The sequence below is a fragment of the Prunus dulcis genome, chromosome 4 (genome assembly GCF_902201215.1).
Source record: "Prunus dulcis chromosome 4, ALMONDv2, whole genome shotgun sequence".
Lineage (NCBI taxonomy): Eukaryota > Viridiplantae > Streptophyta > Magnoliopsida > Rosales > Rosaceae > Prunus > Prunus dulcis.
Genome location: NC_047653.1, coordinates 2,435,374 through 2,461,916, shown reverse-complemented (window position 1 = coordinate 2,461,916; position 26,543 = coordinate 2,435,374). Strand labels below are relative to the sequence as shown.

Below are 26,543 nucleotides of genomic sequence, written 5' to 3'. Positions count from 1 at the left end.
CAAAAAGGAATATTCGAACTCGAGTGCAAGGTGGGGAGCGCATCTGCGTTAATCACTACCAAAACTAGTAAATTGATGTTACGTGCTATTTTTTATATGTGAAAGTGTTTTAGACTATTAAGGATAGTTTTGAGAATAACACATTTTATCTCTTAATTTTTTAATTTTCATTTTTTCCCAGAGCTTTCGCATAAGGATGTTACGTGGTGTTATTATCAAGATAAAGCCCTTATAAAACATAAGATACAATGCCCTAATTATAATGGACTTTCATGCGCCTTTCACATATAAAAAAAGAAATGGTGCAAATTGAGAAAAATATTAACTTGCACGAGTGATTTTGTAATAAACGGATGTACTCTTTGTGATTGATTCCCTATATTCATATGATTAGGTCTTGTGTCTAGTTTTTATCCTATCCACAAAATAGTTGAGAAAGGATTTCCCAACTTTCTAAGAACTTCATATTGCACTCTGACTCTCTGAGCCAAATCAAATAGAAATAGCATTGTTAGCACAACCCACCAAGAATGACACTTTTGGTATTCCTATTTTGACAGAATTTATTGTTTTTTTGGTGCAAAAATGTGGACTTGGTACTTAACAATTGAATTGTGCAAAACAATCATTGGGGTGTGATGTTCACACTATTACGAAACGTTACTAATCAAGATGTATGATATTATTAGATGACGTTGTTGATATTTTATAAATATAGAGTATAATATTAATAAATACATATATTATAATATAAATGAATTGATAACGCCACATAACGATGCGACTGTCACATTAAAAAAAATTCAGAAATTGTGCAAGTAAATAATTAACTTCCCATTGTTAAAAGTAATTTCGCATATCAATGTTATACATGATTATTTTATCAAATAAGAAAAAAGGTGATACATGCTTGCAAGTTGTAAATTTGTAAAAGTAGCACTAAAGTGCTGTAAAACTTGGGTCACTATCAAATTTAGATGACCTGGCCTTATTGAGGACAATCCCAAGTCTAAAAGGACCTATTGTTTTATCAAATGAACCAAAAAGAAAAGAGAAAAAGAAAATCCCAAGACCTCTTTTTCAAGGAAAAATAATATTTCAATGATCTTTTTTTTGTCAATAAAATATTTAAATGATTTTGATTTTGAAGACGGTAAAACAAGAAAATGAAAAAACAAAAGTAAAGTAAGAAGACAACAAACTGGTATATATATATATAAAATATATTTTTTTGGAACTAATAGAAAATTGTTAACACGCATTTCAATTTCAATGACCAAGACCTTTGTTTCATATTTAAAGAGGAAAAAAATTCCCAAATTGCCAAACGTCTCTATTTGAGCTTAGGTAGCACGAAATATTAGTACCACAATAAGTGATAAATCACCGTCCGGTTGTTAACATTATGCACATGGCGCAGGTTAGCCAATCAGGAATTCCCATGTTTTAATTTAAATTATTTTCGTAATTGGGACTATATAAATAATCCAAGAATTTTTCCGCTCCGTCATCACCTCAAAATTAGCAAACATAAAAGAAAGCTGGTTGTAAATTGTGATCCCAGATTTCTTCAGAAAAAAAAAAAAAAACCTAGATTTCATAAAAACCTAGATTTATGCTATAAACCCTACAAACCCAATCACCAATCCCAGATTTTCCACCCCAGCATAGAGTTCAAATTCTTATTTGTTCATATTTCATTTATTTCAGTGATTAAATGCAAAATTTTTGTTCTTAGTTTTCTGTGATACTTGTTTCCCAGAAGCATATTGGCTCCTGCTTCTTACTCCCAACTTTATCTTTTGTCTCTTGGAATTAAGAAAACCAGAGTTGGAAGGTTGAGTTCTCTGAGTGTTAGTGGGGCGGTTTTGTTTAAGTGCATTTGGGCAGATAGGTGAGCTTGTGATTCAGTGAAATTTGGAAGTGCCCCTAATTCTGGGGCTGATTTGGTGAAGTGGGTCTTTGAAATTTTGGGATTTTATTAAGTGGATAATTGAGGAAAATCTGTGTTGTGAGAGATTTTGAATGAGAGGGCTGGGAGGGAGATGAGAGGTGTACATGAAGGTTTGGATCAACAATGACTGGAGGGTCATTGGGGATTCGTTCAGGGAGTTATGGGTCTTTGGATAAACAGCTACAGAACAACAACAACGGAGTGTCGCCAATCCAATCTGCACGTAAGCCTTCAAAGATGCTCAAGGAGAAGGAGAGGTTGTTCCATTGGATCTGCAAGTTTGCCGGCCGCAAAAAGGTTGGAATGTTGTTCCTCTGTCTCATCTCCGCCGCGGTTTTCGTCTGGGTTTTGTACGTTGGAAAAGGTTTGATTCATAGTCCTTTGCATGCTTGATTTCTTAAGTTAATAATTTGATTCTGGATTAGTTTTCTGTTTTGATATGGATATTGGGTAGTTTAAGTTGATATTAGATGATTTAGATGAAACTATTGAGTTCAATTCTGAAGACGGGGATGAGAGGTTGGTGTAACATACTTTCCCAATTGAAAGTAAAGGATTAGTCTAGCACATTGATTGGGCTAATCCTTAGCTTAGGCTATTCTTCCTTATGTTTCTGCTAACTGTATTTAACTTGATATCCATGTTTCTGGTTCAAAATTAAATATTTGATTTGTGTGAGGAAGTAATATATGCGTATTGGTTCATATATAGGTGAAGATGAACAAGGCGTCAGTGTCGAAAACATTAGTGTTAACAATAGCATCACTATAAGTTATCTTGGATCCTTGCAAACACATGGACCGCAAAGTAACAACGTGACTTTTTCGCTTGCATTGCCTCCTCCTCCCCCTGCTGTATTTCTGGGTTACACCCTTCCTCCTGGGCATCCATGTAATCTATTCACATTGCCTCCCCCACCAGCAGATAAAAAAAGAACTGGACCGCGGCGTAAGTTTCTACCTTTTCTTTTTCTTTCTTTTTGTAATTCCAGACCTTATCTCTCAAATTATCTGATGTTAATGATGTTGCTGAGTTTTCTCCATCCCGTACAATTCAGCTTGTCCAGTATGTTACCTTCCTGTGGAGGAAGCCATAGCCTTGATGCCAAAGGTCCCTTCAGATTCTCCTGTTCTTAAGAATTTAACATACATTTATGAAGAAAATTTGTCTAGAGAAACAGAATTTGGAGGCTCAGACTTTGGTGGATATCCTACTTTGCAGCAAAGGAGTGATTCTTATGATATAAGAGAGTCAATGAGTGTGCACTGTGGGTATGTTTTTTTATTTACCTTGTTCAAGCTTTCCTTAATACTTTTGTAGGCACCAACGTTTATTTTGATTTTATATTTTTTACATTTACCTGAGTTTTTGTTTTTAAAAAATGATTTAGTCTAGTAATAATGAGTACTACTTCCATTGGCCCTTCACTCATTTATGTTTATGGTGCATTTTGTTTGATGGATTTGTACATCAATCAGATTTGTTGGAGGAAGTAAACCTGGACGCAATACAGGATATGATATGGATGAGGTTGACCTACATGATATGGAGCAGTGTCATGGTGTGGTTGTTGCATCAGCTATATTTGGTAATGTTCAGTATGATTTAGAAACAACTTTTTATTAGATAAATATGGTGCCTTCCTTATCAATTAAATCTGTTCCATCAGGGAATTTTGATGAGATAAACCAGCCGACAAACATTAGTGATTATTCCAAGGAGACCGTTTGCTTCTACATGTTTATAGATGAGGTGACGGAAGCTTATTTGAGGAGTTCTGGAAAACTGGGCAGCGATAGGAAAGTTGGTATATGGAGAACTGTTGTTGTGCATAACCCTCCTTATACGGATGGAAGGCGGACTGGGAAGGTAAGATTTATAATTCTTTGCCTGCAAGTTTTGTTGACTCTAGAGCAGAGTTTGGCTTGTGAATTGTCTAGTTTCCTGAATAATTTCTAGACTGGTGTTGTGATCATGTTGTGTAATATGTTGGTCAAAAGTGAACATTACGATGATTTGGAAACATGTAAAATATAATTTAAGCTTCTCTAGAAGGAAGGAACGAATTTAGTTTGAATGGTGTGTTTCTTTTGCTAAGAGTGGTGGTGTTGGCTTGCATTTAAATGTGTCACTAGAATTAATGGGTATGATTACATTCTTCAAATTTGTAGTACCTTTGGCTAAGGGTGGTGGTGTTGCCTTGTATTTAAATGTGTAACTAGGATTAATGGGGCTGATTACATTCGTCAAATTTGTAGTACCTTATGCTAAGAGTGGGGGTGGTGCCTTGGAAGAATGCTGTGTGTCATATACATTTGTTGTACCTTGATGCGCCTTTTGACTCAGTTATATATATATTTTTCCAGATTCCTAAGCTTCTAGTGCATAGGATGTTTCCAAATGCCCGCTTTTCTTTATGGATTGATGGGAAGCTTGAACTTGTCGTGGATCCATATCAAATTCTTGAAAGGTATTACTATCATGATAAATAGGTCTTCTTAATCTTTGTCGGGGTCTTGTCCATTTATGCAATCAATTTCAGTGTTCTACTTATTTGGGTATAAACATCATCTTGAAAAGCAAATAGCACCCAGTTCATACTGGTTTTATCCAGCCAAGTTTTACCTGGTTTTACCAGTATCCATGCTTATGCATCCTTTAAAAAAACAATATTTCAGGTTCTTGTGGAGAAAAAATGTAACTTTTGCAATTTCTAAACATTATAAACGTTTTGACGTGTTTACGGAAGCTGAGGCAAATAAAGCAGCTCGAAAATACAACAATGCTTCTATTGACTTCCAGATTGAGTTTTACAAAAAGGAAGGTTTGACCCCATATTCCGAGGCAAAGCTTCCTATTATAAGTGGTAGGTGGAACTTCTGACTGCTATAATAAATCATATATGTTTTGCTTTACTAAGTTTCTTTGTTTTGGCCTTGCTGCAGATGTTCCTGAAGGATGTGTAATAATAAGGGAGCACGTCCCTATCAGCAACCTTCTCACTTGTCTTTGGTTCAATGAAGTTGATCGTTTTACTTCCAGGGACCAAATTAGTTTCTCCACTGTCAGAGACCACATCAGGGAAAGGACAAACTGGACTATCAATATGTTCTACGACTGTGAAAGGCGCAATTTTGTTGTTCAGGTAGTTATTTAATGCATAAGGTTTGGAGCTATGTGTTTTTAGTGTATGTTGTTTATTTAAAGTACTCAGAAAAACATGTATTTTCCTTTTTGATGGTGGTGGGGTTACTGGGGTGCATTTGCAGTTTGGTTATTCTTTTTTCTCATGTTCCTTGATGTATTTTTATATATGTTATTGCTGTCTACAGAAATATCATAGAGATGTTTTGGAGCTCCTGGCTCCTCGTGTTCCTGTGGCTGTTCCTCCACCACCACTATTACCACCGCCGCCGCCACCAGTTATAAGTAACGAACCACCAGTTCAACCATCAGTCGAAACTTTGCCCGAAAGGGTTGTAAATGGCCCAGGTAAGAGGGGCCCAAGGCGCGGGAGAGATCGAAGGTCTGGTTCTAGGCGTCACCGCAAAGTTGTGGCAGGTAACAGAGACATTGATTCAAGTTAAAAAGTTTTGTTCAAGAAAGTTATTATATTATTCTTTACCCTCCCCCCTTCGGAAAATCAACTCATGGTGGGGCTGGAGGATTTGTGCCAAGATGAGTGTTTAAGTTCTGCTTCAACATGGAGCTGCTGTCTCTCTCTCATTCTTTCTACCTTTGGAATTGTCAAAGTTTATTCATTTTTTGTTGTATATATAAAGTTCAATTTTCCAATAATTATGATATGGGTTGCTACCAAACCCCTCAATATGTAGTGGCCCATTTTGTTATTTCATCACCACAGGAACATTGTACCACCCCCAACCCCCCACTAAATTATATAGTAGCTACAAATACTCATGTCTCTTAATTTTGAAAATTCAATAAAGTTGGAAGGAAGTTACTAGAAGTCTCTGCTCTCCTCTTATATTCTCTGCTTTTCATTTTGTCTGGCCATGGAAGAAGCAAAAGCAAAAGCAAAAGCACCATCTTTTGAACAGAAAGGCTTAGGGACTGGCCTTTTTCTCCCTCAATCGAACATTACAAGGCAAAACCTTTGCTCTTAACTGCCACTGGTGTCTGTCTGAAAAAACAAAGCCAAAACAAAATAAAAAACAAACACCTAATCAAAACAAAATAAAAAACAAACACCTAATCATGTTGCGATATTGCCACTTTACCCTGGTGAAGTAAAGTGAAGTGTGTGGCCCTCTTCTTTTTCCTCTACAAAATCGTATCAAAGTCCAATATATCCTTTTGTTTTATTTACTTTTTACAAGGGTTTTATTCATAATAATTTGATTAAGATATCCTTTTTCTTAGGTGTCTCTAAGAAATAAATGTGACAAGATTTCAATTGATTTTATCCAAGTTTTGGACCTTTTATATTAATTGCATTTGCTTAGGTGTCCCTATATTTATTCATAATAATTTAATTAAGGGCACCTAAGAAATAAATTTAGCATATAATTTCTTTCTATTGAGGAATTCTTAATGATAAATTCTTTTCGATGTGATAAAATTTTAATTATTTTTATCCAAGTTTTAGACCTTCTACATTAATTGCATTTGCTTAGGTGTCCCTAATTTTCTTTCAAACGTTGTTTGAATCTATGAGTCGGAGTCAGGATGTCGGCAACCATTGTATTTCCTAAGTTTTCAATAAATCCTCCCTCATACTTTCGAGATTCTATTGAAAAGAAATGAAGTATATTGTCCTTTTCTTTTACAATTAATTTACTAGCTTATTGTTGTCTGAAAAAATATCTGCAATGCCCAAAACACCCCTTGACTCATTGACTCATTGAATCAATCAGCTTTTGATCTTAAGCTCAACCGAATTGAATAAACTGCCCGTTGGAATCTGTCGGCACTATTAGGATTGCGCCACGTGTCCAGGCCAAGACAAATTACTCCAATGCATGCCCTACGATTGACGCCCTCTGGGTCCCACAAGGTCCCACTGGATCCTTATCCTGAATCTCACCATATATAAATAAATAAAAATAAAAAACCAATAAAAACAGGAAAGAGGGTTTTAAAAATTAAAAAAAAAAAAAAACGAGAAGAAAGATGCAAAACCAAGGACACATTTTTCTCCCCTGAATCACAAACGAAAAAGCCTTCACCTTCTTCTCATTTTCGCAGCTCAACAGTAAGAGTGCAGTACCACAGAAACCATGCGTACGGTACCAACACCGTGAGAAATCAATCAGAGCCGTCCGATCGATGTCATCGCCCTCGTCGTCAGCTTTCTTCGTCATCTGCCTCCTCCACTCTGCAATCGCCATAACCTGTGGGGCCCTTATGATGTTCTACATGATGGAAGTCTACACCTTCGGGCACGGGATCGAGACTGCGAAGAAGCTGCTGGGGTCCACGCCCCACGACCAGCTCTTGATTCGGACCTCTGATTCCTTCTCCGGGTTGCTCCTGTTCGCGATCGGGTTCTTGCTGCTCATGGTGTCGTTCGTGAAGGATCGCGAGTTCCAGAGCTTCTTCGCCAAAGGGTGCACGGTGCTGCATGTTTTCATGGCGCTGTGGCGGTGCTACTTCGAGCGGAGGGTGGAGGACCTCGCTTGGGATTGGCTGAGGCAGACAGTCGGCGATGTAGTGTTGGCAGCCTCTTGGGTTTTCTTCCTTGTTTTCTCATGGAGAGAAAAGTACGACTAAGCCCCTCTTCTTCTTCATTATTTACGGCTTGTTTTCTTGTATCTCAATTTACCTTTTGGATTAATGGATATAAGTTAAATGATGAGAAAATGTCAAAATTGGGCCAGCTTAAGTGCTTCTGTTTAATATGGTTGCCTACAAGCTGGAATTAGACTTTCAGTTTTCTTTTTTGTAGAAAGAGGCAAAAAAAAAGCTATCTTCTTTTCGGTTTACTTAAATCATATGTTAGTGGAATATTGTTAATGTCTGATGTAGATATTTACTTTTGTGGATAATGAAACACATTAGTATTTTGATGCTAATAATTTCTGTTTCTTTTAAAGCATAAGTAATGACTTGGTGGCTTATAAACATTGGCTGAAGGCTTGAAGTTATTAGCCAATGACTATAAGTGTGTATGTGTCCACTCTTGAAGACAGGCAATGTGTAGAATAGCCTAATATGCACCCGTAGTTTTGGGTGACCATAAAAACAGTGTGGTTTTCTTGAAATTTTGCTATTTGGAATTGCAAATCTGCTTCTTCTCATAAAAAGGGTTTATCCAACTGCTAGAATTCCAGTTCTGCCTACTTTACTTTTACTTTGTTGTTTGATTTACAAAGTTGCTTACTTCTTAAATTTACCATGTATGTTATCATCCTGTGTACTTACTTGATTTTAGTTTCTTTCTTTGAATCAAACTCCTCCTCTTCTCATTGAGTTGAGCTCTAATTTTGGTTAACGTTATGTTCCTTTTGTGTTGATTATGCTGAATTAGTTTCTGCTAATAGAGGAAATCTTCAATATACCGGTTGTAAACAACCATGCTCTTAAGTATTTATCCTGCTAATAGCACTGCGCCAGTCAAAACAAAATAGCTTATCAAAATATAATAGTTGTTGGCTGTTATTATTTTATTTGATGCGCAATATTTTTGGTGTGGGACCATAATTGGCTTTGAATCATCAACCACTTTTCCTAATTGCCTACTTATGCTACTATAGGAGCACATACTTCGGATTTTGATGAGGTTTAGGGGGGATGAATTCTTCCTGATTGATGAGTATTTCTGAGTTTTGGGTTTGACTGAGCTCAAGTAGGTTTCATTTTTAGGCTCAGTATCATGGAAAAAGGACACTAGGCTCAGTGCCAAGTTTAGAAATTCCGATTGATTTAGGCTCATAGCCAACTTTTATGTAAAATTGACTCAGATTGATATACTATTGGGCACTCCTCTACATGTAACCCCAGGTTCTGAGCTTGGCATGAGCAACTCGTATGGGGAAACCCCAGCCCCACATCTGTTCCTAAGGTTTGAATCAGTATTTCTTTGTTCAATCTCTTTTTCTATCCTCCTCATCTCCATAGAAAATCTGTAGAACGCCTCAATAATCAGAGTGTCAGCTGACCAGGTTGACAAGTCCTTTCTGTCCCCAATATACTCCTCATCCGGTGAGTGCGCTGAAATGATGTCTATTGCAGCCATGTACTTTGTTGCTTCGAGTAAACTGGGGAATGATGATAGGAAGTATTTCTGTGGATCCTGCATGAAAGTAGTATACTCTGGGTCATGCTCCTCTGGTAGTAGTCTCCGCATGTGTGGTGAGCGGGTCGGGACATACCCGCCATATGGATACTGCCCATTGTTCAAGGCAGCATGCTGTGCCGATGTGACCCAAATGATGGTGGCGAGAATGGATGTAAGATCATCTGGAGTAGAGAGTTTAGGCCACCAGCTAGCATGGCGAAGATCAGCATGGCCTAAATTGATTGACTCATTGTACCAGGCCTGCAGTTCAGTATCAAAATTAACCGCACTTGCATCAGGATAGTAGTAATTGACATACGTTCGGACCAATGTCTCAATTGCTGACCATATGAGGAGTCCATCTGTTGCATAAGGGTAGTCTTCAATTACCAGTCTTATCCCATGGACTTGAGTAGAGTCTGGTACTGCCATGCCTCTGTGTAGAAATGAAGATAAAGTTAATAAACTTTTATAGTTTAGTTCTGAATCCTGATAGTATATAGATTAAGAGCTTTTCTGAAACCTTCTAAGGAGATCTGCAGGAAGGCCCTCAAGGTCAAAGCGCCACCAATCTCGATAAGCAGCACAACTCATCTCCATGCAATATTTACCAGCAGTGAAATTCGACTCGATTACGCCTCCAGCATTGATGAGAAATTGGCGGGCCAATGCATTCATCTTCAAGGTGTAGCGCATGTGAGGATTGAGAAGCTTGTAGATAGGGTGCATCACACTCAGCTGCCGGTGGGCTGCTATTATAAGTGGTTCCATGCAGGCATGGGTGCGTAACCTGTTTCATACATTGGAATTTTGCCTTATTGGTTACAGGAAAACAAGTTTATCATCAAGCTTAGATGAAAACAGCACCTTAACAACAATTATAGAAACTGGCGTGCATACCAATGATGAATCAGTTGATGAGCACAGGCATCGTTGGACGAGACGTGGGCTTTGCCAATCTGCCAAAGCCAATTTGTTGTAGCATCAACTGGAGGAGTGAGAACCTGCTTTGATGGTGAATCCGAATTGGTTGGAGGGAAGCTGAGTTCAATAGAAATGGGCTTCAAGGTTCCCAATGAGGTCAAGAACAAAATTGTACGGGTTCCGTAAGCTCTTCGATCATCCAAAGCATTTATTTGGTCCAGATATGGAAGGAAAATGTCATGATAGTCTAGTATGAACAGCTTGTTTTCTTCTAATGCCTGCAAAACCCACAAATATCATCTATGCATTTTAGGGAACCTTTCCTCCGTTTTATGTATTTGTCTTTTAAAGGCTTTTGTTTTCTAGACATATATACCTGCTGTATTGACATGCCATTGAGATGGCCTATTATATGCTCCTCCTTGAGTGCCGACTCTTGTGGACCATAAATGGAGGGATCCAATTTGCTAACAGGTGGGAAAACCGTGAGCCTTTGTATGCTCATAGGGTTTACGCCGGCAATTGCTTGACGCCCAAATTCTTCATCTGGCAAACAACAAGATTTAAGCCCTGAAATAATTGGAGTGTGAGTGAGATTTTTATACACATCCATGGTTCCGTTCTCTTACTCCAATAATCATAAAGTAATGAGATCTTATGACGCTTGCTTGCCACTTACCAGAGATTAACTTTGGAGGGTCAAATTTGAGGAATTCCTGGACTTTGTTCAAAATCTTGGGTAAAGACTTGTTAGTACTATAGAGACAGTTGGTATCTGCATACCCCTTGAAAACATTGCTGTCCCTACTAGCAATAATTGTAAGGGTAGGAATTATATGCCGGAGAATCCCCTTCAACTTTCCAACGTCAAGAGCTCCTTGCTTCGCCTCCTCAAACTCTTCATCTCTTGGCACGTAAATTCTCTTGTATTCATTTTCCGGTGACTCCATATTATCATCTGTTGCATTGCATTCACATGGATGGATGTTATAACTAATTACCCGTATTAATAACGCATATCAATTTACAGTATTCAATACATTATCGATATATATATATATATCTATTTTATGACAAAATATTAACGATGTACTCTCACTATCTAACTTAGTGACCTGTGCTGGTTGGTGGTCGACCAGTTCGACAACGTCTAGGGTGTGGGTGTGTATAATTGCCCCCAAGGGTAGATCGTATGTATTCAATCCCCGCATCTGGATTTCCAATGTCATTGTAAGTGTCATAGTCGTATGTTCTGTCGGATGGTAATCTAAGTCCCGTCCCATCACCCCTTAGCTGCCTTAGCTCCATTTCTCTCAGCTCTTTCAGCCCTGCTGGTGTCTCATCGGGTAAGTATGCCTGCAAAAACATGGCCATGACTAATTTATATAACTTAAGTATGGATCCTGAGTCTTTACATTTAGCACTCGTGCATTTACCCGTATTTCGTAAAATCTAAGCCACTTAAATAATCTAACAACTTAGCATATGACACAATATCAATATAAGAGCAACTCTAGCGAGGAGCCCAGCCTTTGTCTGGGGGGGAGAAAAAAAAAAAAAAAAAAAAACCTAGTTCCAACTAGGAGCCCAAGCTCGAGTTGGGAGGGGGACCCACGAAGATGGGCTGGCCCAAAGGCAGCTCTAGCCCGAGTTCGAGCTTGAGGGGAGGATGATGTCAGCATGCGCTGACGTCAGCCCCGCACTCCACCAACAGCTAGAGGACATGTGTCGTCATCTGGGCGCTTCGATCGCCTGCCCTCCTCCAATCCAACGATTGGGCTTTTTTTTGCTATAAAATTAAGAAAAAAATTCGAAATTTTTTTTAAAACATACCCAAAAATCTTATTAGAAAATATTATCCAAATTAATTGTTTAGATAAACAAATTTGTGAAAAAAAACAAAAAAATGAATAGTATTTGCCCTTTGCCATGGCAACGGTGGAACCACACATTGCTTTTTACAAGGGCAGCTACTATTCACGTGAATAGTAGCTGCCCTAGTTCCCCCCTTACCATGGCAAAAGACAAATGAGTGAAGTTGCTTAAGTGTTTTTTCTTTCCAAGCTGATGTTAACATTAAAGTTAATGTGCTTGGGATTTTTTTCTTTCTTCATCCGACGAAAAGATATCATCATTTGCAGAGTACTGAGTGCTCTTCACAAACACCACTGCATCGTCATCCATTCTTGAAGATGCTTCACATACTTCACAAGTCAATCTGCAAACCTTTGAACTTCAAAAATTCATAAACTAAAGCATCTTAAACACGAAGAAACACTAGTTCTGGAAAAAAAAATACATAAAACGTAAAATTGATGTATGTTAAGTGGTTAAACTATTTGAATGGCTTAGATTTCACAAAATACGGGTAAATGATGCATGGATCCTAAAAGAGGCTCGAGGATCCTTATATATATATATACATACATATACATATATAATCTCTGTCATGGACCTTAGTCGAGAAGAAGATTCTTTTTTCCGAGGAATCTTTGTCTGGTTGAATCCAAGAGTTGCAGGCAATATGCACGACGCCTTCAACGTTGATGCTATCCAAATACAACTCCTTCTCGTACTTGTTACTCACTGTGATGGCTCCTGGCATCCCAAATTTAGGATCCACCTCAAATTTAACTTCGTAACTGGTTTTCCCAGCACCCAGGATTAGGTTTAGGTTTAGATCCTTGGACCAATCCAATATAGCTTCATTACTCAGCTTTGGCTTCATGGACTCTTATGTTTCAATGCGACATTAAGAAGAAAAGTCAAAGAAGAACGATATGGCACCAAAGAGAAATATTGTAAAATAAAAAAATAAAATAAATATTGATAAAATAATAATAATACGATAATAGTAGCAGTATAGCTTTACCTGCTTCAGTTTCAGTACTAACAAGCTGTAAAACAAGACACTTTTCCTTTTCCTTGTGGTGGGAGAAATGATCATGATTGCCAAACCAATGAAGCATCATGTCTTGGATGCTTAGCTTCAGACTTTTCCTTACAGTCACCAGCGCAGTGAGTTCGACGGGCAGCGTCGTCGTCTGATCAACGGCAGTAGAGGATATTAATGTACTTACCGTGGCCTGATCATGAGCCTTCTTCTTCTTCCTAATTTGTTGCAATCTCCTTCTCTTTGTTGAAGAAAACAAATTGGGAGGAGGAGAAGAAAACTTTGGCGTGTTCCAAAGAACACAATTCAGTGCCTTTGAATTAAATGAGCTAATCATGGTAGTTGTCATAGCTATATACAATATGTTCTTTCTTCTGGCAATTTTTGCTTGCTCTGCTTCACATGAATTTCCTTCAACACTCCTATTCCTATATATAGCTGATTTCAAAAGAGGAGAAAATAACAAATTAAAGCTCTTTTCATTCACTTTTGGCGTGATTTGGGATGGTAGGGGTACACGTTTTTAGGGATGCCAATGTTGTGTGGCGTTGACATTGTTTTATAGTATCTTTGTACCATGTTTCTTCATTTTCTTGGTTTCAGACTCTCTGATCCCATTTGAAATGTGTTATTTGGGAATTCATTGTGATTAGGCCAATTGATTCACATTTTTATCGTTTCAGTTGTTGCTGCATGCTAGCCTAGAATGATCCAGCGGTAAAAAAAAATAGAGATATTTAGTCATATATTCATTCTTAGCATTAATAATATAGATAAATCGTACACCATTTAATTTCTATAAACAAACCAAAAAAAAAATCAATGTATACATCAAAAAAAGTATAGTTACGTTCAATTCCTTCCTTCCCAGTTGTTTTGTAGGCCCTTCATTCATCTAAGTTTTTATCGTCCTCCTCAACAACCGCCCACTTGGCCCACGTCCTTTTGTATTGGAAGCAACTGCGTCGTCAGCCCTCAGTACATATTGTTAGAGACAGACAACCATACGTCAATGTCGGTGGTGACAAGTCATTAGGATCAAAAGACGTATCTTAGCGGAAAACGAGAATACAGTGTTTTTTATTATTTATCTTCATCTTCATGCATGACATACACCCGCTACAAAAAACAATCAGCAATAGCCACCTTTTTTTTTTTGTGACTTTTGAAAGTATTAGTCACGTTTGATAAAGGCTTTAGTACCCATGCAACTACAAATTTTGAGTTGGTGAGAATTGTGAGGGTATTGACCTTTGTCACCATTAATAAAGAAAGTGACAAACAATATATTGACTTTTCAGCTATCTTTATATTTATATTTTATTATTATTTTTATTTTTAATTAGTTTAATAATTTTCTGAATTATATATGTTTTAAATAATTACGATTTCCTTTTGATATACTTTAATGGCATAATAACAGTAATTCCTTTTTCTTTTTCTTTTTTCTGATAAGATAATAATAATAATAATAATTCCTTGGTAATTCACTTCATGTGTAAAAAAGGCCTCTAATATTATTATTTAATTAAATATAAATATTCAATTGATACATGATGGTAATTAAATTAAGTAGTACAATATTTTCCTTATGAATAAAAAATTTGTACAATCCTCTGCAAACAATAATACATACACGCTTAAGAAGACCTATAGCTAGTACTTTCTAATCCAAGCACTCCTCTGATCCAAACATACAAATGAATGATGCAACTAAAGTGTCCTCCATCCCTGCAATTGAAGTGTCCACAATCGCTGTAACTAAATGAAGATAATATGGTAAATTCACACTTTTTCATAATAAAAAAAATTAAAATTAAAAATTAAAAAAAAAAAAGAAAAGATAATAGATCCTATTTTTATGGAACACAACTAACCATTATATTTTTTAATTCTAAAATAAATATAAATTTTTTAGAAAAAGCCTCTCTCAAATGCGAAATCACGTACGAAGAGGCTAGTAATTATTATACTTAAATCAACTGTCACCAAAATATTAAAATGTGAGAGATTAGTCATAAATAATAGTGACAAGTAAACAAAAGCATGTACCAACCATTCAATTTTCACCAATACCAATTACTTAGTGATAAAAGGGTGACTATTGCCCCCTTTTTCGGTAGTGACCAAACCAAACCAGGACCAGCTAACCTAAACTTTTAGGTTTATCAACATTTGGAATTGGAAAACTTTGCTTCCCTTCCCTTGTGGGTTCTAAGCTAGCTACCTAAATTATGAGATAAATGTCACACATAATGTCGTACCATTTGGATAAAAGTCACTGCTATACTATTGGGCACTCCTCTACATGTAACCCCAGCCTCTGAGGTAGGCATAGGGTGAGACTCCAGCTCCACATCTGTTCCTCAAATTTGGATCACCATTTCTTCTCTCAATCTCCTTCTCAATTCTCTTCATCTCCATTGAGAATCTATAAAATTCCTCAACAATCACCTTGTCAGCTGACCATGTTGATAGCAAGTCCTTTCTCTCCCCAATATACTCCTCACCAGGAGAGTGAGCTGAGATGATATCAATCACAGCCATGTATTTGGTTGGCTCAAACTGACTAGGCAGCGATGATAGAAAATATTGATGTCGGTCCCTCATGAAATTGGCAAACTCATCAGGGTCATCATACTGATGTGGCACCAGCCTCCTCATGTGTGGTGGGCGAGTTGGAACATACCCTCCATTATATATGGGTACTGCCCAAAGTTCAGAGCAGCACGTTTGGCTGATGTGATCTAGATGATGGTGGTGTGAGAATGGAGATGAGATCTTTTTGGGTTGAGAGTTTGGGCCACCAGCTGGCTTGGATGGTGACCCTGACTTGGTTAGAGGCAAGCTGAGCTCAATAGCAATTGGCTTTAGAGTTCCCAATGAGGTCAAGAACAATATCGTACGTGTTCCATAAGCCTTTCGGTCCTCCAGAGCATTTATTTGGTTGAGAAATGGAAGGAACATGTCATGATGATAGTCTAGTATGAACAGCTTGTTTTCTTCTAATGCCTGCAAAACCCACAATTCATTGTTGTGAAATATATGTTGAATTTTCGTGTATACAAATCCGTCACACATGGTGACATCACTGTTGCAACATGTACGTGAGGCTTCTACGTATATGTTATGAGAGGAATGTCACATGCGACATTCCCATACGATATGTATCTGTTGTACGGACATGCCATCAAGATGGCCTTTTAAATGTTCTTCCTTGAGTGCCGACTCTTGTGGACCATAGATTGATGGATCAAGCTTGCTTACAGGTGGGAAAACTGTAAGCCTTTCAATGGTTAGAGGGTTTATGCCTGCAACTGCTTGACGCCCAAATTCGTCATCTCGCAAACAGCAAGATGTGTCCCATGAAATAATGTTTGGGGAGAGCGAGATTAATATTATTGTTATAGACAAATTAATTATAGCTAATGGTTTCTTAATTGAGATGAGACATGGAGCTTACTTGAGATTAATTTTGGAGGGTCAAAATTGAGGTCCTCTTGGACTTTGTTCACAACCTTTGGCAACGGAAGCTTCCTAATTTGGGTCTTGGTTTCAGGCAAAGACTTGTGTCACTATAGAGACCATTGATATCTGAATAACCCTTGAAAACATTAGTGTCCCTGGCTCAGAATTCCCTTCAACTTTCCAACATCAAGAGCTTCTTGCTTGGCCTCCTCAAACTCTTCATCTCTAGGTACGTAAATTGTGGTCGACTCATTCACTGGTGACTCCATGTTCTCATCTGTTACATTAATTAATTAATTAATTACTAAACTAATAGATTTTTTTTTTAATACAAGCGATAGTCTCTAAACTATTAATCTATTTTACAAAGAGGAAGATTTGAACTTGAATACAAAGGGAAGAGGTCACTGCCCTGACCAACTGACGTAATTCACTTCCTAAACTAAAAGATATTGGGAATAGGAAAACTAATTATTTCACAAACCCAATTGAACAAATATGACATGTATTGAACTGATCGATCAGTGACCTGTCTTGGTTGGAAGGCGTCCAGTACGACACCGTCTTGGGTGTGGCTCAAGAGTGGGTCTTATGCATTCAATTCCTTTGTCTGGATTTCCAATGTCATTGTATGTGTCATAGTGGTCCCGTCACCCCTCAGCTACCTTAGCTCCATTTCTCTTTAGCTCTTTCAGCCCTTCCCGGTGTCTCCCGACTGGCTCAAAGTCTTCATGATACAAATACATTTGTCATTTACAGGTAAGGTTCTCTTGCCGGATATATTTATGTGACTTGCTCTTAATCAAAACAACTAAAACAATTAAAATTGATTAAGCAGCTTACTTGCTTCATTTTCAATACTGACGAGCTGTAGAACAACACCCTTGTGATCATGTACGAGAGGAAAAAGCATCATCTTCAAGCCAATGATGTTCATAGGCTGCTTCTTCTGCTTACTTGTCTGTACAGTGACCAAGGCTGTGAGTTCCAATGTCGTCACTGCAGGCTTCTGTTCCTCAACAGCAACAGAAGCAGTGACCTTGTTATTTAAAGTAGCGTTGCCAATGGCAGTGGCACCACCCTCTTCTTCCTTACCTCTTGGAATCTTCTCCTCTTTGCTGAAGAAAACAAAACGGCAGCGGAGGAGGAGGAGGAAGAAGGATTACGATAATTATTTAGTGGTTTCGAAATTTGATTAGTATGGTCAAGTGATTTTACTGCGAATGCTCATACTTAGTACCATATAGCTTATCGCTCTAAAGATGTAACTGAAAAGTATAGAAAGATTATAATTTGTATGTACCAATACGTGCATGTAATTGCTATGAGCCTAATATGAGTCCACTGATAAGTACCACACACCTAATTTTGGCCAAGTGATGTGGGACTCTGATTTATTCTAGTGCCATGCAGCTTGGTCGTGTGCGGACTAACACAACGTATCATTATTCTGTATGTAAGCAAGTTTGTCTCCTTCACAATTAGATTGGCGCAACAATGACTTTATTTCGGGGCGGCAAATGAAAGAAACCTATCCAAAAGTTAAAATGTCATATTCAATATTAGCCGTAAGTTTTCTGTGTGTCTATGTGCCTACTGATAAGCACCAAACACATAATTCAGTTAATTAACTGAATTATGTGTGGATCTCTTTTTGTTTGGCTAAGTTTTACTTGAATCATGCAATAATGTATCGATATCATTGTCACCAACAAAACGTAACGACGTGTATCAATATCAATTTCAATGATATCGATTTTTGTCCTGCATAAAGAGTTTCTGGTATGGCATCTAGATCAATAATGGCAGCAGCTTAGCCTGAAAAGACAAACTGTAGAACCAATAACAGAAATCGATTATGCTAACACGATAATCAGTACAAAATCATGGTTTCCTCAACTCTGACACCAAAAAACCTATACAGGACTACACTCAGAATTTTAAGGTCTCAAGACCTTTTCCAATATACAACTCGACCCAACAAAGGATTTCGTCCCAACAGGCGAAAGCACCTAAGAATGTGAAGAATTAATAATAAATCCAAGCATTAATTCTGTGGTTTTCGTATCCTAAGACAATGCATATTAACTAATATCGAACAATATCCTGAAGGCAATCATAAAAGAACTGGATGTTTATCTTCTCTTTTCCAGAGTAGATTGCCTCGGCAGATCCTCCTTCCTCACCCTGGGCTGCCATCTCAATTACCATATAGAGCTTCTTGATAGGCATCTAGAGAGAGAAATTGAATGGATAGAATGAAAGTTAAAAAAGGATTAAATAAAGGGAAAAGTCAGAAAAATAAGATCCCCCAATTAATACCATTCAAAAACATAGAACTGGATGTTTGAATGGGTTTCAGAAATGGTATTGCAAATTAATTTATGATAAAATAACTTAAAACATTAAACATAGTCGAGGTTGCAAAGTCAGCCACATGTAAAGTTGTCCTTCTAGAAAAATCTAACAAGATAAACGTTTAGGTTTCAAAAGAAAATGTCACGAGCAACGTCTCACAAAATGATAACTATGTTTTCTTCTATAATTTTTCTGTTCAAAGAAGGCTTGCCGAGCCACACCATAAATTAACCGTAGAAAATTCAAATTCAAATTCAAATAAAATAACGAACAAAGGTAAGGGAAGACCAAGTTTACATCATTTAGGGCCTCTGCCGCGGCATGAATGTCTTCATCAGCAAAAACATTCAACTGTGCTAGCACCTGTGATGAGAATAATGCCAGGAAGTTATGAATATACATATGAAGAGCATTCAACTTACCAACATCAATGTTGAAACAACTGACAAATGTAAAAATAACAAAACAAAACCAAAATGGAAACAACAATTATGGTTACCTGCTTTGCATCCTCTGTCTTTAATGTGGGAACATTGTAAGTCACAGAGAAGGTATTACAAAAACCGATTGAATCTAGGAAGCCCAATTCACTTGTTGTTCCAAACACCAGAAGCTTTTTTCCCTGAAGATGGGAGAAAAGGTTAAAAAGAAAGATTATAGGCATCCAAAGACTTCACAGATATAAGGAAAAGGGTGGAAAAAACCCAATCTATAATCATATTCCAAAAAGTAAAGGCTTTGTATGGTTTCAGCCAATAAATATTCTAAAACCAGTGTATCTGATGTTCAATGAAGTCTAGGGAAAATGAAAAACCTTTGGAGGAAGGCGCTTCAGAAGGACCAACAGTGTTTGAGATAGCACATTTGAAAACCTTGGACCAATAGCAACATACTCCAGTAACCTGCAACAAGTTTTTAAAATAACAATTTATTCAGATAAATGGCTCGTAAAGGCTTTGGGGACAAACCAAGATGAGTAGCAAAAGTAAATTAAATTTAGATCAGCAGTAATTATTACCTCTCAATGTCATCGAGGATAATGATGCTCAATGGTGACTTGTATGCATCCTCAAAAACCTATCCAAAAATTACAAATATTAAAAATGAAAAGATAGTATTAAATGCAAGGCTTTTTAGTAAATCAGCAAATCATCCCATGATGTTGCTGAGTTCACAATAGCCATAGTTGAATATTTGAGACATGAAAGTGACATCTTTAAACTGACCAGTAACTAGCACTTTTCCGAAAACTACATTTTCTTAAAAGTGTCCAAGAAGACAGACAAACCTTTAAAATTTGGGCACATTTGGTGCTCTCATGAAGACCAATCATTGTCTCAGCAGAAACCTGTCCAGTTAGCAAAATTCAAAAACATTGTATCAGAAATTAAAGGAAGCGAGATATAGAAAAGACAGCAAATTCTTGAAAATCATACAAATGTGCAACATGAAACAAAAAATATGGGATATGAGCTTACAATCTTGACATAAGGAAAATCACTGTCGATGCCAACAGTAGCTGCTAGTGCAGATTTACCACTGTCCAATATGGGTAAAGTTCAGAATGCTCAAATAACCAAAAGAAAATTAAAAAATGAATATATAAAAACATACACATGCATACCTGCCACTAGGGCCTTCCAGAAGGCATGTAACAAGTGGGCTTCCTTTGCTCAATTTAACTTGCTCCACTAGTAGCATAGCTCTTTGATAAATGTGCTTATGTCGATCACCACAATCCACCATGCCATCAATTCTGTAAATCAAGTTGCAAAAGAATCAGGAAATGAAGTTTTAAAAAAAAATATTAAGAGACTCCATATCCTGCCAGACATTCAGAGAAAGCATGATATTCGTTTTAAACGGACTAAGATAAATATTTCTGTTACTGTCACCAAGATTACTACTTGCTAGCTTGATCTCATATAACAATCTGATGTAAACTAAGCTAGATCGATAGCAATTACATTTCCCTATTGCTCAACAGCTCAATAGTAAGTTAGTTAGCAACTAACTAAAGCCATACCTGCATCTTTCAAGGTCATCAGTGGAGGCTCCAAATGCAGGTACAATTTCATGGAGTGCATGTAGAAAATCATCCATGGTAACTTTAATACTCTCTTCATCCACTGGCTTGGTCAGATCATCCAAACTTAATTGCCTATTCAAAGCAAATGATACTGCACTTTTAACAACACCTTCAAGTTCTGCACCACTATAGTTTTTTGTGCGAGCCGCTGCAAACATGATATATATAAGCAAAGCCCTCCATCTCCTTCGTGGATACATGTTTACAGTTCAAAGTATTATAAAAATATTTACAATTTCACGCAATAGAATTTGGAAAATAAAAATAATAGAAGAATTTGCATTCTCAAGTTCTTCGACTTTTAAAACATTGGTTTTACCCTGCACGAGCCTAACTAAATATTCTTCTTGATGTAAAACCAGAACCTTTAGACAAAGATAGAAAGAAATGGAAGAGAGAGAGAGAGAGAGAGAGAGAGAGAGAGAGAGGTAAACTTTATTCCCCATGCCAAAAACTATGAGATTAACTTGCAAACATTACTATTTATGTAAGCAATCCCACATAATGAAATGCTGCAAAAGATAAGTAGATAAAAAGAACCTAACTTCTACCCTTGCAACTCTGCGTAAAATAAGTACCTATATCCTTCTTGCATCTGTCATCATTACTGATTTCTCAGTTTTGATCACTTACCCAATGGTTGTAACTTGTAAAAGATACAACAAATCTACTACAGGCATCTTCGTTTAGGAGTAGGTGGGACAACAAATTGACAAAAATCTAAATACATTTTATACGCCCATATATAACATTAATATTGTTTCTGATACAGCTTTTCACCAAGTTAGAATACTCAAACCAGCCTACGTAATATTTTAGTGTTAAAATAAGTATTTTAAATTTACAATTTTAATCGCCATCTTCAGCTGATGTAATAATTTGAACTGAATAGTCTTCAATCAATTCTTAACTCAACCAATTAACATATAAATAAGTATCGGCGAGCACGTCACTTTTGCACATACCAAGCTCTTGGAGGTTCACATCCGGAGCAAGAAAAGAGCTCTCCTTCATCTTGTTCGTATGAATTTGTAGAATCTGTAGACGACCATTTTCATCAGGAAGGCTTATCTCAATTTGCACTTCCAGACGTCCTGGCCTACAAACCAGGAAAAGATGGAAAATTATAAGATATTTACAGAGTAAACATGTAGTGGAATGACTTTGAATATCAGCAAGTTCATTTCTCATCCATCATTAAAATAAATCAAAAGCAAAATTCCAATTGCGTAAGGTTGTTCAGACTGCATATAGCTACTAATGCTTCACATATCTTCAATAAACATGTTATAAGTCATGTTTGAAAGTCACCATAATGTTCACTTGACCAACAATACGGCAGTTTCAGTCCACTATAACCAACAATACAGAAATGTTGACTGCGAGTTGTTATTCATTCTTCTGAAGACATAAGATGAACCTAGATAACTGGAGCAGTTAAAAATAACACAGCAGTGAGCAGGGTACGGAGGGATGAAGAGAGAGAGAGAGAGCACCTCAAAAGGGCTTCATCGAGCAAATCTTTTCTGTTAGTCATCCCAATAAGCAAAACATTATTGAGAGACTCCACGCCATCAATCTGAAAAACAAGTGGTTTCTCGGCCATAAGAAGATTCCGTAGGAAAATAAAGAAAGGTATAATGGCCAAGCAACAACATTTTTGCAAGACTTACAGCCCAATTTTATATTGCACTGACCTTTGTGAGTAATTGGTTCACAATACTGTCATGAACCCCTGTACCATCTCTAGTTGATCCTCTTGACTGTATTGCAAAATAAAGCATGTGTTATGGTCTTGCTGTATAAAACCTTGATTGCCTAACCAAAAAAACCTTAAATCCAACTGAAGCTATGCAACTGTGAAAAGGAAAGGTTGATGGGGTTAAGCAATATAGAAGAAACAGCTCCACGAGGAAATCTGGGTGATAGAGTAAGAAATCTTTATACCTTACAAATAGCATCAATTTCATCAAAGATTATCACATGCAAATCACTTTGGTCTCCTGAAAAATAAAGGGCATGATGACATTAGAAATTATATATAAAAAACCCAACCTAGACACATATATTTCCCTTACCATTAGCCCTTTGATCATTCTCAGCATCGGCAAATAGATCCCTTACATTTTTTTCAGTTTCACCAACAAACTTGCTCAAGACTTCAGGGCCATTAACAATCTAGTACAGTTCATCAAAGATAACAATCAGTCCATAAATCACCAACGTAGAAATTAACTAAGGATAAGCTGCATTTCAGAAATCATTCAGACATGCTCAGATAACTTTATAACCTTAACACAATGTAGTTGCATCAAAATAATGTGTTAAATCATGATTTGGCATGGTTCCACGTTTACAGCTGGCAGAGCTTAATCAACTCATTACCTTAGCATGTTAAGAAGAATGAGTATCTTGTTCTTAGTTTCATCTGAGTTTCCTGTGTTCTCAATTGGTAATCTTCTTTGAAATTATAGTTGAAACTTTGTTGGAAACGAAAAGTAACCATTCAAAGATTCATAAGTTCTCAACTGCCCCTAGCAAATCTTAGAAATTTAATAAAATAAATGGATCCATCTTCAAACCTTTGGTTCTTTCCCGTTCAACATCTTTCCAATTTGACGAGCCATGAGAGTTTTTCCAGTACCAGGTGGCCCATAAAGCAGCATACCCTTTACATGCTTGATCCCTAATCTGGAACATCAAAGTCTTTCCAGTTAGGAGTATAGTATACAGATAGACCAAAAGGACATCAATACAGCTAGAAAAATCAGTTATCTTACTTATTTGTCACATGTGGAGGGAATACACGGGAGGCAAAAGCTCTTCGAAATATGTCTGCAAACTCGTCACCTAAGCCACCAATTCCAAGAGTTTGAAGATTAAATTCTTTATGCCTGAATATGCTGCTACTTGCAGCTTCACGCTGATTTACGATCTGGAAAACACAAGTCAGTATATCAAATTTCAAAACATTATTCGATATTGTTTACTACTCAAAGTGATATTGAGAATCTTCTGTTGTACACAGCCATCATATCAAATTGAGCACAACTCTGATTGAAATAGGATATGCAGGTGATCGAAGGTGCAAGTGCAAAACTGATTCATCATTGGGAGACCTTACAACCATGTACCTAGTGCGTTCAACCAATCTAGGATAGGATTAATTTATTCTTATTGTAAACAAAACCTATACTGTCAACCATTACAAACTACAAGAAGTAATTTTTTTTTCTAAACATAGAAATAAAAATATATGTAGCCAGCCAACACAATTATACAAAAATGTAACATAACTGCCCTTTCCACTATTTAAAGTTATTGAGGCTTGACATCATTTCACAAATTACAGGAAAATTTAAAGATAGATAGCTCACCTTTATACCACTTGCTTTTGATGTCTCGAAGACGATGTATGTGTCATTCACAATCATTCCTCTTTCTATACCATTAGAGGTTTCTTGTCCCTCTACAGCAGCTTGATTAACAGTGAAAATGTAATTAATCCCCTGAAACTCAAATGATACTCTTTGTCCAGCCGTCATAACCTGCACATAAAAAGGCCAATGTTCCAGTTGAATCCCAACCCCAGACGATATAAAACAAGTAACCAAAGTAGAATGTAGAAGCTACCTGGTTCATAAACTTCTTTTTAAGTTGGTTTGACAAGAGAACAGCATCAACCTACAAAACAATCCGAAATTCTTCAAATCCATAATGCTTTGGATGGCATTTGCATTTGTATAAAAAAAAAAAAAAAGAAGAATGTGAAAATGGAAATCCATATGCATATACCTGTTCACTTTTAGTCCCTTTTTTCACAAACTCCAAATCTAGCGTGAGCAGCGCCAGGTTGAAATCCTCAGGCGGAACAAACCTAAAATAGGGATTTCCATAAGGCAATTAGAAACTGAAAAAACATCGAACCTCAGCTCCGAGCCAGATTGATTGAGTGCCTGACTAACCTGCTCACAGACACTGAATCGCCAGTGGACACCCTAGCATGCCGCCGTTGGATTGCGTTCAGCGCAATGTGACCCTTTTGTATGCTTTGATGAGGAGTTTCTTTCAGTTAAGCAAATCAAAAAAAACCCAAACAAGAACACAACACCGAATGAAATGTGATCAAGTAATAACGGATTTCTGTGAAAATTCGACTTAGATGCGGAGAACGTAAATATAATCAGAAACTGTAATAATGAAAAGGATATGAGACAGTGAGGACGAAGGCGTCGCCGACGGAAGCCAGATTGAGCCTGGTGCCGGGGATGGCGAAGTTTTGAAGATCGGTGGGCGAGCAGTAGGCCAGATTGGTCAAAGCCAGATCTGCAGCCGGGGTGTTGGTGACTATCATCGTGGTCGCGGGAGAAGAGGATGAGAACCCGAACCGGCCGGCCATTTTAGATCAAAGGCGGAGGAGATCTGGTTGGAGGTTTCTGGTTCCTTTGGTTGTAAGAAATGGAGACGACGAAGGTTCTTTTTTCTTTTGAATTTTGTGATTTTGGTGCCCCAAATGAAAGCCCAAAAGAATCGTTGAAGGCCTTACAGCCCAAAAGAACCATATACATGCGAAAAATAATATCAATAATATATAAATGTAAACAAATGTCAATAAGAATATGAGCTGAATGACACATGAGAACCAATTATGTGCCTTCAAGAAAACCAAGCATTGTCGGCACAATCAAAACATAAACTACAATTCACAAAGAGGCATTCCACCTCAAACTCATAAAATAACTGATTTACTTTCTTCCTATGCTCGAACTGAATCCTAAAGAATAAAAGCAACATAATGCTACAAACGTAAAATTAAAACAAAAGCAACATAAATATTGTAATATTTAACTAGTGACACAGGTCTGTAATTCAAATGATTAAGAACATTTATTCCTACACACAGTGATGCAGATCTTGAGATTTTAAGGGCCATGTGCTAAACTTAAGCCCAGACCCTCACATAAACTAGTACGAAAATACTTAAAAAATTATATTTTTTCATGACTTAATGCCATAAAATAATTTTTTTCATAACTAAAATTCATCATTAATTGGCATGCAATATAAATCATAAATCAAATTCATTAAAGTGTTAATGTTTCAAGTTGGTAAAATTAAATATTAATATGTTCAATACAAAAATAAGTTATATCAAGAGCACCTCCTTGAGATTGAGTCAATTGCTCAATTTTATCCTTTTTATAATTGTTTTGTATAATCCAGAGTCAATTGTGCCCTTGATTATATATACAATATCTATAATTTTAATATATTATATACGAATAAAAAAATTTGGGGCCTTGTGCAATGGCGCCATTTGTACCAACCCTGACAGGACCCGACCCAATTTCCAATTTGAAATTCGAGCCAAGTCCTGTGCGTGTTCGACACCTGGCGAATGTCGGGCACAAATGACCTTTTTACCCTCTTACTTCAATTTCTCTTTAAAATTTCCTTAGACTTCTGCCGAAAATTCGGCAGAGTCTCCCCTGTATTTTGACCAGTCCTAAAATTTTTCACCTGTCAAACAATCTCAAAAACCCTACCAACAGCCAGACTAAGTCAACAAACAGATTCCAACCTCAATTCCTTATGTTCAACATGATATCAGAGCATT

At 37.1% G+C, this 26,543-nt stretch overlaps 4 protein-coding genes and 1 pseudogene across 4 annotated transcripts; 2 read left to right on the top strand and 3 right to left on the bottom strand.

Moving 5' to 3' along the window:
- The first annotated feature begins 1,443 nt into the window (after nt 1–1,443).
- Nucleotides 1,444–5,924, top strand: LOC117623960. The gene is made up of 9 exons (XM_034355028.1): nt 1,444–2,318; nt 2,666–2,902; nt 3,012–3,225; nt 3,433–3,542; nt 3,624–3,823; nt 4,321–4,424; nt 4,633–4,820; nt 4,900–5,099; nt 5,287–5,924. Exons 1-9 carry the CDS (start codon nt 2,078–2,080, stop codon nt 5,539–5,541), a joined length of 1,749 nt encoding a protein of 582 aa, XP_034210919.1. The 5' UTR covers nt 1,444–2,077; the 3' UTR covers nt 5,542–5,924.
- Nucleotides 5,925–7,051: 1,127 nt separating this feature from the next.
- On the top strand, nt 7,052–8,186 carry LOC117623959. The gene has a single exon (XM_034355026.1). It carries the CDS (start codon nt 7,244–7,246, stop codon nt 7,685–7,687), a length of 444 nt encoding a protein of 147 aa, XP_034210917.1. The 5' UTR covers nt 7,052–7,243; the 3' UTR covers nt 7,688–8,186.
- A 634-nt stretch (nt 8,187–8,820) lies between these two features.
- LOC117623958 (linoleate 13S-lipoxygenase 3-1, chloroplastic-like) lies at nt 8,821–13,360 on the bottom strand. Its single transcript, XM_034355025.1, has 8 exons — nt 12,991–13,360; nt 12,574–12,851; nt 11,234–11,474; nt 10,798–11,076; nt 10,495–10,688; nt 10,095–10,396; nt 9,718–9,984; nt 8,821–9,630 (listed from the first exon to the last, which is right to left on the bottom strand). The coding sequence occupies exons 1-8, from the start codon at nt 13,358–13,360 to the stop codon at nt 8,874–8,876; spliced, it is 2,688 nt and encodes an 895-aa protein (XP_034210916.1). The 3' UTR covers nt 8,821–8,873.
- A 1,854-nt stretch (nt 13,361–15,214) lies between these two features.
- Nucleotides 15,215–17,123, bottom strand: LOC117624193 (annotated as a pseudogene).
- A 1,188-nt stretch (nt 17,124–18,311) lies between these two features.
- LOC117624957 (vesicle-fusing ATPase) lies at nt 18,312–25,486 on the bottom strand. The gene is made up of 21 exons (XM_034356497.1): nt 25,138–25,486; nt 24,892–24,987; nt 24,722–24,803; nt 24,560–24,610; nt 24,304–24,474; nt 23,707–23,861; nt 23,509–23,617; nt 23,005–23,104; nt 22,874–22,929; nt 22,624–22,689; nt 22,423–22,505; nt 21,892–22,025; nt 20,864–21,074; nt 20,462–20,593; nt 20,316–20,376; nt 20,126–20,185; nt 19,856–19,914; nt 19,652–19,739; nt 19,337–19,459; nt 19,135–19,200; nt 18,312–18,711 (listed from the first exon to the last, which is right to left on the bottom strand). Exons 1-21 carry the CDS (start codon nt 25,323–25,325, stop codon nt 18,568–18,570), a joined length of 2,235 nt encoding a protein of 744 aa, XP_034212388.1. The 5' UTR covers nt 25,326–25,486; the 3' UTR covers nt 18,312–18,567.
- Nucleotides 25,487–26,543: the final 1,057 nt, after the last annotated feature.

Coding starts and splice junctions, on each gene's coding strand:
- LOC117623960 (XM_034355028.1), top strand. CDS start 2,078: ATGACTGGAGGGTCATTGGGGATTCGTTCAGGGAGTTATGGGTCTTTG. Junction 3,543..3,623: donor TGTTGCATCAGCTATATTTG/GTAATGTTCAGT, acceptor CTGTTCCATCAG/GGAATTTTGATGAGATAAAC. Junction 4,425..4,632: donor CCATATCAAATTCTTGAAAG/GTATTACTATCA, acceptor ACAATATTTCAG/GTTCTTGTGGAGAAAAAATG.
- LOC117623959 (XM_034355026.1), top strand. CDS start 7,244: ATGTCATCGCCCTCGTCGTCAGCTTTCTTCGTCATCTGCCTCCTCCAC.
- LOC117623958 (XM_034355025.1), bottom strand. CDS start 13,360: ATGACAACTACCATGATTAGCTCATTTAATTCAAAGGCACTGAATTGT. Junction 11,077..11,233: donor TCGACCACCAACCAGCACAG/GTCACTAAGTTA, acceptor GCAATGCAACAG/ATGATAATATGGAGTCACCG. Junction 9,985..10,094: donor CATCAACTGATTCATCATTG/GTATGCACGCCA, acceptor TGTATGAAACAG/GTTACGCACCCATGCCTGCA.
- LOC117624957 (XM_034356497.1), bottom strand. CDS start 25,325: ATGGCCGGCCGGTTCGGGTTCTCATCCTCTTCTCCCGCGACCACGATG. Junction 22,690..22,873: donor AAATTGATGCTATTTGTAAG/GTATAAAGATTT, acceptor TTTGCAATACAG/TCAAGAGGATCAACTAGAGA. Junction 18,712..19,134: donor CGGCAGAGGCCCTAAATGAT/GTAAACTTGGTC, acceptor TTCTCTCTCTAG/ATGCCTATCAAGAAGCTCTA.